The sequence below is a fragment of the Magnolia sinica genome, chromosome 6, assembly GCF_029962835.1.
Source record: "Magnolia sinica isolate HGM2019 chromosome 6, MsV1, whole genome shotgun sequence".
In the NCBI taxonomy this organism is placed as follows: Eukaryota; Viridiplantae; Streptophyta; class Magnoliopsida; order Magnoliales; family Magnoliaceae; genus Magnolia; species Magnolia sinica.
Genome location: NC_080578.1, coordinates 7186882 through 7198478, shown reverse-complemented (window position 1 = coordinate 7198478; position 11597 = coordinate 7186882). Strand labels below are relative to the sequence as shown.

General features: G+C 40.8%; 1 protein-coding gene across 1 annotated transcript; it reads left to right on the top strand.

The window, feature by feature from the left end:
- The first annotated feature begins 6929 nt into the window (after positions 1 to 6929).
- Positions 6930 to 11307, top strand: LOC131249473 (cytochrome P450 93A3-like). Its single transcript, XM_058250286.1, has 2 exons — positions 6930 to 6976; positions 10698 to 11307. Exons 1-2 carry the CDS (start codon positions 6930 to 6932, stop codon positions 11305 to 11307), a joined length of 657 nt encoding a protein of 218 aa, XP_058106269.1.
- The last annotated feature ends 290 nt before the right edge of the window (positions 11308 to 11597 follow it).

Sequence of the window (11597 nt, the reverse complement as noted above, 5' to 3'; positions counted from 1 at the left end):
GACCAATCTTTTTGTGCAGATAACAGTGGGCCCTGCCTAATGAGTGGCCTAGATTTCTCACAAACGTGCAACACTGAGTTTCTCTATCGTTGACAGGTCAGCCCAGTCAGGCCCACCACTGATGGTGGCCTAATCCACGGCTATTCTTTGTAGGTCGGGCCTGAGCACCCCTTCGGTGAAATGGCACCAGCTGCGAATGTGAGAATCCAGTGATAGGCTCCTCCAACGTCGCAAACACATGCAATATCCGTACAGGTCATGTGGTTTTACCTAGAATGGACCGGTGCAATTTCGAAAATCATACCACACAGATGAACCTGGCCATCTGATGTGGATGGTTGGTGGCACATTTCCCAACTGTCTGATGTAAGTTTCAAGATTGCTCCAGTTCAGCTGCTTTGATCACCCAGCCGGCGTGATTTTCATGGAAAGGTCCATCCATGGCAGGGCCCACAAGATCAAAGGTCCATATCTCGGAAACGTGTACAATGCTTAATGATTGAGATCATATTAGTGGCACGTTCTTCTCATGGTAATACGGGTTGAAATCAATGGACAGCCAACAATCTCACTGGAGATACAAGTGGTGTCACGCCCTGAAATTCGGTACCAGAGTTTGGCCAGGCCCGAACCTAAATTTCAAGACTATGAGTTGTATTTAAACAAAACATACAACGTAACCCATATTATAATAATGTATTTTAAAGGCAATTCAAGCAATTAAAAGAATAAAAATCATTGTCATTAAATAGTGCCCATGAAATTTTATTTACATTAATATTCAAAAATAAATAATAACAAAATGTATTGAATTTTAATTAATATTCAAATAAACAAAAGGAAAGGTTTTCAATCTTGCTCAATTAGTTCTTCATACATAAAGCCTGCAAAAATCTATACGGGTGTGAGTACGACGGCTCGTAGGATCACATCATTCCCAAAATTAAAACTTCTACATTAGCATGTAATGATGAATATATAATGAAAGGTCGATTCATAGTGCGTAGTATAGTAAGCCGGTAGGGGCCTCGCGCCAAGGGCCGCAACTCGCGTTAGTCCCATACCTAACGTGTGAAGTGATTCTAAAATAATAGACTCCAAATCCCAAATAGTCACATACCTATCGGGGATCGTGGCTCACGAATGTGTGCACCAAAACTATATTTATGCATCCACAACTTAAATATAAGAGGACATTAATATTCTACTAATATAAATGAAATTCTGAAAATGAATTCAAATAAAATAAAATAACTTTTGATCCGTTTTTGGACTTTGCCATGGTAGAGCTCCTATACACCCATTTTAGGGATTAACCCAAGGTAGAACACCATGATTATTTTGGACCTCCCAGGGCAGGGCACCGTGCATCCAACATTTTAGGAAGTCCAGACAGAGCACCCACGTGTACATTCACTTAATCTTAAATAAAGAAAATACAACTTTCATCCTGAAACACAAGCCAGGGATCAAATATTTAGATATGACACATCTTGGGACACAGGCCAGGAGTCGAATGTTCACAATTGCTAAAATTTAAAATGCAGTACAAAATAAATATCCTTTTTGAGAATGACTCGGGAAGAGCACCCATAACAACTTGATCATTTCTAAGGCAGAACACCCATAACTTAATCATATTTAAAAGCACGTAGTAATAATCAATTGAATTAATTTCACATATTAATAATCAAATAAATGCATTTTATTTTACGTACAACCAAAATCAAATAACTTAAATTAGTAATATGAAATAAATAATTAATCGATATCAAAGTACATACTAATATAGGCTTTTCAACCAGGAAGATCATCTACCTATTATGATTGTAGATACTGACGAAGATGTAAACTCTCACATGGTTGATTTGAACGGTCCAGATTCTATAACTTCGACTTGACTAATCATGAAATCTTTAATTGTTGCTAAATTGGAGACGAAAAAGAATTTAACTGGTTTGAATAAAAAACATCTTCCTCATTTGAGGTGGTAACTATATATGGAATTTATGGTTCATATTCAAGAAATCTAACAAACGGAAATGGTTGGCTCACTAAGTTAACTCTATGAGTCAACATACCAAATAAATTGGTCAAAATAGTATATTGAGCAAGGAGTTCATGAATAGATTTGATCTAAGGGGAATGATACATACCTGGTGATGCGGGGAATGAATGCATACCTGGTGATGCTATAAGAGTTGTCAAGGCTCTGGAAATCAACACAAATGCCAAGATAGAAGTCGGCTCAATGGTTAGATTTGGCGAGACTCGGTGTGTTCAACATATCACACCCAAGTGCAGCTTCCTCTCTCAGTCCATGTCTTTCTTCTTTTTTTTTTCTTCCGTTTTCTACTCTATGTCTTTCATTTGATTGCTTGTTGGGTAGAATTCATGTTGGAGAAAAGTAGGCTATTGGATGGAGAGATTTAATGGTCGAGATCGTGAGGATGGGCTTCGTGCCGATTGTGGAGCAGCATGGCGGCAAGTGCAAAAGAGGAGTTCTGCTTTGAGCGGACTCTATAACAAATGCAGGTGTAGTGTTGTGTGTTGCGGATGCTACGTGGGGTCCACTATGAGTTTAGAAAGAATCCATATCATTCATCAGTTTCAGTGATTCAAGATAAGTTAGGAGCTCAGAGTAGATTAAGAATTCTGATAGGCCGTACAAGAAGATTTTGGATAAGGGGTTTCAACGGATGAAGTTCTACAATAGTAAGTTCCAACCAACAGTTTGGATTGGGGAGGTGGGCCCCACCACGAAGAATGGCGTGCAAAGATGGGTCGAGTCACGCGGACCCTTCGCATGACAAAGAAGAATTTTGGTTAGAGAGGAGAGAGAAAATTGGAGTTGTGGTTGAGTGTGAACAATACAAGTCCCTTATTCGCCCCCTTTTTTAGGTAGATTGTTAGTACACCCCACTGTCTTGACACTTCAGCGTTAGCCACCCCCTCCTAGGGATCGATACCAAGACCTCAGTCTACCCGTGGAACAGGGTGTATGTCACTTATTTTCATTCTCTCTTTTTATTTTTTAACACAGTGGGCCCCACTCATGATGTTTATGAAAAATCCACTCCATCCATTTATTTCTTCAGATCAGGTTAGGGCATTAACCCGAAAATGAGGTTGATCCAAAGCTCAAGTGGGCTACACGACAGGGAACAATGGAACTCACCGTTGAAAAAGATAGGGTATTACAAATGAGCCCATCTGGTGCGTGGATCAGCCGATTTTTGGATGGAAGGACTAAGAGACCAATGGTTGGATCGTGGGCCCCACTTGTACCCGGTAGACTGTCCATGGCCTCGGGTCCAGGATGTCATGGAATTCCAATTCATACTTTGACCTACTCTCGCCCGAGACTTGAAGTCTCGTAGAAATGACCTGTCAGCTACTAAATATGAGAAAAGGGCAATCGTCTGTCGCCTTCTAAATAAGAGAAAAATTTCCATACTCTAGCGGAGTGTGACGGTTCATACACGTGCATCAGAAATCTTACATCGTGGCATTCAAATCGCGCAGCCATCGGGACACGGCCCTACTTTAGATGGGTCACAAACCAAGAATTACACCATTCATAGCTGAATGATTGGTTGGTAGCCATTGAATGATTAAAAAAAGTAATCAACGGTTTTGATTCAACAAAGAAAAAGTCCATTAAACAGAAGTTATGATTATCTGATCAATAGACTTTTAGTTTGAGTTACATGTATGTCACGTCGCCGCTAGTAAAATTTAAGAGTGCATGTATATGAACCATCCACGCTCCAGAGCATCAAATTATTGTCTGCTGCAGTATTTTTAGAATTTTGAATATTCCCAGCCCGAAACAGTTCAAAATCCGGGCCGAGACGAACCAAGCCCGGCCCGTTGACAGCACTTAGGACCAAAAAATGGGTAGTTATTTGATACTCGGGAAGAGCATGATGGTTAATACACGTGCATTGAAAAATAATTCATCTATAATATAAATAACTCAAAATTAAGCCGTTAAAATCGTGTAACCAAGAAAAATTATGTGATATTTACAACATCAGATGGATTTAATTCAGTTGATGTGAGAATTTGAGTTTAAACGTCCATTAAATGAATAAATATCGTCCGGTTAGGGCATCAGTTCGGTGGGACTTCCAATTCTGATCCATATAAAGTGATACCTTAATTGGACCGTTTCATTTTGATTAAAAATGTTCCAAGTATACAATTTCTGAGAGTGTGTGTATTAACTATCACACCTGGCCAGAGTATCAATGTTTTTCTTCTTCGAAGGTCGGCAGCCAATCCGCGTCCGAGGACGTGAGAAGCGCGAGCGGATTACGTGAGACCCCGGCCTCACCCAAGATGGTGCAGTCCTTAATCTGGGGCCAACCTTGATGTATGTAATATTTATCCAGACCGTCCAAATACTTTTACAGATCATTATAATAAATGATTAAAAAAATAAAGTAGGTCTAATTATCAGATGAACCATAACATAGGTAGCAGTGGTGAGTGAACGTTCTACCATTAAAAACTTTTTACGGTGAAAATTAAGTTTTCGTAGCTTTTATTTTCCATCCAATATGTTTATAGGGCCAAATAAGCCTTGATGAACGGAGAAAACAAATATTATTTTGATCCAAAACTTTTGTAGTCCATAATGGTCAATAATCACCATTTCCTTTGGTATGGTCCACGTGATAATTGAATCTGCTTCATTTTTGGGAGAATAATCTAAAGTAATCTTTAAAAATGGATGGACGGTGGTGATATAGAATAAATACATCAAGGTGGGCTCCAAGTCAAGGGCTGCACCATCTTGGGTGAGTCCGATGTCTCACCTAATCCACTCCCATCATCAGCTGGCAAGCACGCCCCTTGACGGTCCTTGGAATTCTAAATGCAACGCACGCCACTTGACGGTCCTTGGAAAGGACGCAACCTTTGCCGCAGGTGCCGCACGTGTCCAAATACGAAGGAATTGCTCTCATTCATACGGGCGTGCATGAAACGGAAGGGGATTGGCTGGTGTACCTCCATCCATTCGCGGAGGGCTTGAGAAGAAAGATCAGACAGATCTAAGTTGATAACTATCAAGTAGACCACACTAAAAAAACAGTTGGGGATTGGGCGATTACCATTAAAATCTTTTTTGGGCCACAAAAATTTTGGATCAATATGAGTTATTTTTTCTTTTAATTCATGTCTTCGTGACCTTATGAACAAATTGGATGGAAAATAAACATTATGACGAGTCTTGCAAATTGTTTAACGGTAAAAATCATTATCTATTTGTGGTGTGGTCCAGATGATCTTTGGTTACGATTCATTTTTTGGATAATGCTCTAAAATGATCTCTAAAAATAGAAAAACAGTGTAGATATAATAAATAAATCACTGTGGGCGCATGTAACTTTGATCTCCTTTGAACCTCAGTGATGCGGATGTAACTTTGATCTCCTTTGAACCGTTCGTACAACTCAAAGTTTGAGGAGAGTCAACGCTCATCTTCCCATGATAGTACCTACAACCACTTACTTTGAGTTGAGTGAATGCTCATCTTCCCATGATAGTACCTACAACCACTATATAGTGGTGTGTGGTGCCGAGGATTGACTGTGTACCTCACACTAGCTAGTAGAGCTAGGCATCGGCCCCGATCAGATCGAATTGGATCCAACTTGACCCAATCCAAATTCTCAATGGCTTGACCCGAACTCGATCTGATCCGGAACTGTGTCCAGGTCACCTGACTCGGACCGATTTGATGAATGGTTGACCTGACCCGAATCGAGTCTGACTCGGTCAAAGAAACCGAGTCGGATCCAGTTCGGATTGTATGAATTTAATCAAACTATTTCATATGGTATGGTCTACTTCAGCTTTTAATATACCGCCTTTTTGTGCTCAAGGCCTAAAATGATATGTCAAAATGGATGAACGGCTTAGATAAAACATATACATCAAGGTGGGCCCCACATGGCTCTGAAAGAACTCTTCGTTACCGTATCTATGCTTTTACCGGACATGTGTTGACGTGCATTGCACGTAAGTGCAGTGAGTGCTTTTCATGCAAGTGACTTACTGTAACGACGTTAGCAAGTTCCGTGGGTCTGATCATGGGGTATGTGTTATATCCAAACCGTCCATCCATTTGGCGAGCTTGTCATAAAACTTGAGAAGAAAAATAAGACAGATCTAACTATCAAGTGGACCATACGAAATGTTTAACGGTGTAAATCATTCTCTGCTACTATTTGTGGTGTGGTCCAGATGATCTTTAGATGTTATTCATTTTTTTGATAATGCTCTACAATGATCTCTAAAAATATATGAACGGTGTAGATATAATAAATACATCATCGTGGGGCCCATCTAACTTTGATCTCCTTTGAACCGTTCGTACAACTCGGAGCTCGCGGAGCGTCAGTCTCATCTTCGCACGTCACGTACCTAGCCAGCTAGTCTAGGCTACAGCAGTAGCCGGTGTGTGGTACTTATGCCTGACGGAAACGGATTAGCTACTCCCTATGTTCGGTGATCTGTGGACCCCAACATGATGTATGTATTTCATCGATGTCGCTCATCTATTTTTACAGATCATTTTAAGGCTTGATTAAAAATATTAGAGCGATAAAAATCTCAGGTGGACCACACCACAGGGAAAACAATAATGATTGGATATCCTCCATTAAAATCTTCCTAAGGCTCCGAATCGGGTTGGATCCATTCAGATCGGGTTTCAAATCGGATCGGTCCGGAATGATCACGATCCTAAAATTATTCGGATATGAAATACGTAACTTGATCTGTACCGATCCAGGCCATCAGTTCGATTAGGATCGGATCGGGTCTGAGCAGGTCGGATCCACTGGATCGCATCTGTTTTGCCCAGCTTTACCAACTGGTGCGAAAGCTGATTGGCTAGTGTACCTCACACCTGCTATATGACTGCTGCATTGATGTCAATAAGTTCAGCGGATTCCATCATGAGGTATGTATTATATCCAAACCATCCATCCATTTGGCAAGCTCGTCTTAAGGCTTTGAATGAAAAATAAGATTTTTTTAACAGTGAAAATCATTATCTCCACTGCTATTTGTGGTGTGGTCCAGTTGATCTTTGGATATGATTTATTTTTTGGATAATGCTCTAAAATGATATCTAAAAATAAATGAAAAGTGTAGATATAATAAATACATCACTGTGAGGCCACGTAACTTTGATCTTATTTGGACCGTTCGTACAACTCGGAGATCGAGGACCGTCAGTGCTCGTCTTCGCTACCCATAGCAGGTATATAGCTGTTTTGTGGTACACTAGCCGATCCGCTTCCGCATGAAACAGACCAGGTCAGTATGTACGGAGTCCGACACATGCAGGAAACGGATTAGGTAGGCTGGTGGTCGGTGCTCTGTGGGCTCTACCATGATTTATGTATTTCATCCATGCTGTCCATATGTTTTTATAGTTCATTTTATATTATGAGAAAAAAATGAGGCATATCCAAATCTCAAGTTGACCACATTGCAAGAAACAGTGTTGAATGAATGTTGACCAATAAAAACTTTTTGAGGGCTATAAAAGTTTTGGATCAAAGCTGATCTTTGTTTTTTTTGTTTTTTTTTTTCCCTTCATCTGAGTCTGTATGACCTAATCGACAGATTGGATGTCTAATAAAAAGTACAGTGGGCCTTAGGGGAATTTTAAGGGTAAATATCCAATTACTATTGTTTTCCTATGGTGTGTTCCACCTGAGATTTATATCCTTTTCATTTTTGGTATCAAGCCTAACATGGTCTGCAAACTTGGACGAACAGAATGGATGAAACACATACATCATGGTGGAGCCCACAGAGAACCGACCACCAGCCACCGGGCTGTGGCAGGGAATAGCCAATCCGTTTCCCCGAGACATTGGAAGCAGATTGCGTGGTGTGCCACACACCACCGACCTCAGTGGTGCGTTGACGTCACCAAGTTCTGTGGACTCTACCGTGATGTAAGAGTTATATCCAAACCGTCCATCCATTTTCGGAGATCATTTTAGATAACCAATCAAAAAATGAGAGAGATCCAAATGTCAGTTAAACCACAAAAAGTAGTAGTGGGGACAATGTTACCAACCGTTGAAGCCTTTGTAAGCTCCACCGTGATGTTGATTTGAAATCTAATCTGTTCATAAGGTCACACAGACCTAAATGAAAATCAAATATCAGTCTATCCAAAACTTCCGTGGCCCACGAGTTTTCAACGGTGGGAATCGTTGTCCCCACTGCTTAATGTGGTGTGGCCCACCTGAGCCATGAATCTGCCTCAGTTTTGATCTCATAGCCGAAAATGATATCATCAAATGTACGGACGCTGTGAATATAACACATACATCATAGTGGGGTTCACAGAACTTGGTGACGTAAACACACCACCCAATCCGTTTCCTGAGACATTGCTCAGCTAGGGCCATGGATCATGCATGCATTGGCCTCGAAACGAAAACGAAAAAAATGATGGACGGCCTGGATATATACAACACATACATCAACGTAGGCCCCACGTTCAGGAAAACACCTGATCCACTCCTGTGAGATGATTTTAGGGCGTGGTGTTAGTGGGTAACACCTGATCTGCTCCCAAAAAGGAAGCAGCTGGACCATACGGTAGAAATTAAATATCCACCCTTGAAAATTTTTGAGGCCATAATAGCTTTAGATTAAGCTGATATTTGTGTTTTTTACTTTCGTACAATTACGTGGGGCCTTATCAACAGTTTGAATGGTAAATAACCATTGCCGTAGGCCTTATAATTTTGTTAATGGTGGATGTTCAATAAGCACGGTTTACCATGGCCCAGTCCACCTAAGATTTGGATTTACTTCAATTTTTGAGACCGTGATTTAATTGAGTTGAAAAATAAACCATGTGAATATACAACACATACATCAAGGAAAGCCCACGGACAAGGGAAGACAGTGCAACCTTACCACGAGGCCCACCTTAATATATGTATTTTATATCCATGCAATATATTCATCCATTTTTTCAAATCATTTAAGAGTACAAGTTAAAAAATGCAGCAAATCTAATTCTTAAGTGGACCTTGTTATAGGAAACAATGATGCTTGAATGGCCCACCATAATGTTTACGTGATGTTTATTGTGTATGAGTTCAAAAATAATCAAATCCAATTATTAAGTAGACTTTATTACAAAAAACAATGTTGATTGAATGGCCCACCATGATGTTTCAGTAATGTTTGTTTTTTTAACTAGACAAATCGAAACAAATATAAGCTTAATCCAAAACTTTTGTGGTTCACATAAAGTTTCTAATGGCCAGTCACCATAATTTCCTATGATATGGTCCACTTCATATTTGAGAAGTTTATTAGAAAAAATAAACGGATGGTGTGGATATAGATGCATACATCAAAGTGGCCCATGGCAGGGGCGGCTCTAATGGGTAGGCAAGTGAGGCGGCCCCTAATTATGAAGGCCCTATGTTATAGGAACAGGCTTTTAATACTCTGACAGCGTTTGATAATCTATACACATGCATTGAGAAATTGCAACCTTTGAATATTTTTAAATTAAATTAAACATATATAAAAGTGGGTCCCAGTTTAGATGGTTCATGAAAAACAAAAACAAAAACACACAATGACTGGATCTCTTAACTGGATGATTCTTGTAAACTAAACAAATTATTTGAATTCAACATACAAATTCCCACTAATTGGAAGATAGAATAGTTAAATCAATGGATTTCTTTTTTGTGATTTAGCCTATCTAGAATGGATCACCTAATTTAGACGGTTTGGATGGTGTCGAAATATGCTATATCAACAATCTAGGAGTGCCTATTTATTAACTATAACACTGCTAGAGTAATGTACACTTCTAAATTCATTATTTTCACAATAGACGTGGATTGAAGATTGCGTGCAGACCACTTTAGGGCCCATTTGGCCGGCTGGATTGGAAGGGATTGAATGGTATCAGGGTGGATGGCATGGATTTCAAGGTAATGATGGTGTTGTTGGTGGATTGTCTTAAGATCCATGGGATTGCTATATCGAGTCTGTTTGGCACGGCCGGCCAATCCAGGGATTAAACCTTCCCTTCCAATCTAATCCCTTGAACCAATCCAGGGATTAAACCTTCCCTTCCAATCTAATCCCTTGAACCAAACACGTCCCTGATTAGGGTGGATTGGATGGGATTTAAAGGTAATGATGGTGTTGTCAATGGATTGTCTTAAGATCCATGGGATTGCTATATCCTGGGATCAGGTCTCCCAGTCTATTTGGCACGCCCAGCCAATCCCGGAATTTAACTTCCAATCCCTTCCAATACCATCCAATCCGCTCGGCCAAAGGGGCCCTTAGGCCGTGTTTGGCTGTGTGAAATAGAGCGGATTACATGGGATGGAATTATGAGCATTCCATGCATTTATGACGTGCAGTGAATTATCAGCGGATTATGGTGTAAATCTTTATCCCATGCACCACCTGGCTCTGTTTGGGTTTTGCGGGATTGCAACCATCCCATGGGTTATTTGATGAGATTTTGCAACCATCTGGATCATTTTCTCCAATTCCCAAACCACGGCACGTTGCCTCCCACCGGGCCCGATATCGCTTTCGGTCATCTGACACCTCCACCTCCTCGATCCCATAACTCGCCAAGCTTTTCACAAGCTCTCCAAGCGCTACAGGCCATTGATCCACCTCCGCATCGGCTCTGTTCCTGTTGTCGTTGCCTCCAACGCTGATATAGCAAGAAAAATTCTCAAGACCCACGGGACCACCTTTGCATCTAGACCTCAATCCTCAGTCATTCACTACCTCGCCTACGGTGCTTCTGGTTTCGCCTTTGCTCCCTACGGCCCCTACTGGAAGTTCATGAAGAAACTCTGCATGTCTGATCTCTTAGGCGGTCGCACGCTTGATCAGCTCCAGCCCATCCGTCGTGAAGAGATCCAACGATTCTTGCGACTGCTACATAAGAAATCCAATGGCGGAGAAGCAGTCGATGTTGGCCTAGAGCTCATAAAGATGATGAACAGCATAGTATCGAGGATGGCGATTAGCCGGATATGTTCGGACAAAGAAAGGGAAGCAGAGGAAGTGAGGGAGACTGTGCATGAGATGGCGGAGCTGGTCGGCACGTTCAACATATCGGATTATATCTGGTTATGTCGGAATTTGGATTTGCAGGGGCTGAAGAAAAGGCGTATCTCGGTGGGATTTCGAAATCCCACCGACTCCATCGTACACGTTCAATCCATCTTAAAACGTGGAGAGATGGTGGCCATCCAAACGTGAGTCCATCCGTCACATCATGGATTACCGAATTCCATCCACCGTAATACGTTTTAAGCCAGTTACCCAAACTGGCCCTTAGGAATTCCTGTAGTCCTAAGCTATGTGGGGTCTACATTATTATATGTTATATCTATTCTGTTGATCCGTTTCTTCATCCCATTTTAGAATATTTGAAAAAACATTAAACAAAACCAAGGTTCAAGTGGACCACAACACAGAAAAAAAAAGTGGATATTGAATGCTCACCATTAAAAACTTTTATGCAGGCGGCAGAAATTTTGGAGAAGCCG

What these genes read in the sequence shown, in the direction of transcription:
- LOC131249473 (XM_058250286.1), top strand. Translation starts at nt 6,930, where the DNA reads ATGACTGCTGCATTGATGTCAATAAGTTCAGCGGATTCCATCATGAG. An exon ending in TCAGCGGATTCCATCATGAG is followed by an intron (nt 6,977 to 10,697) that starts GTATGTATTATA and finishes CAAGCGCTACAG; the next exon opens with GCCATTGATCCACCTCCGCA.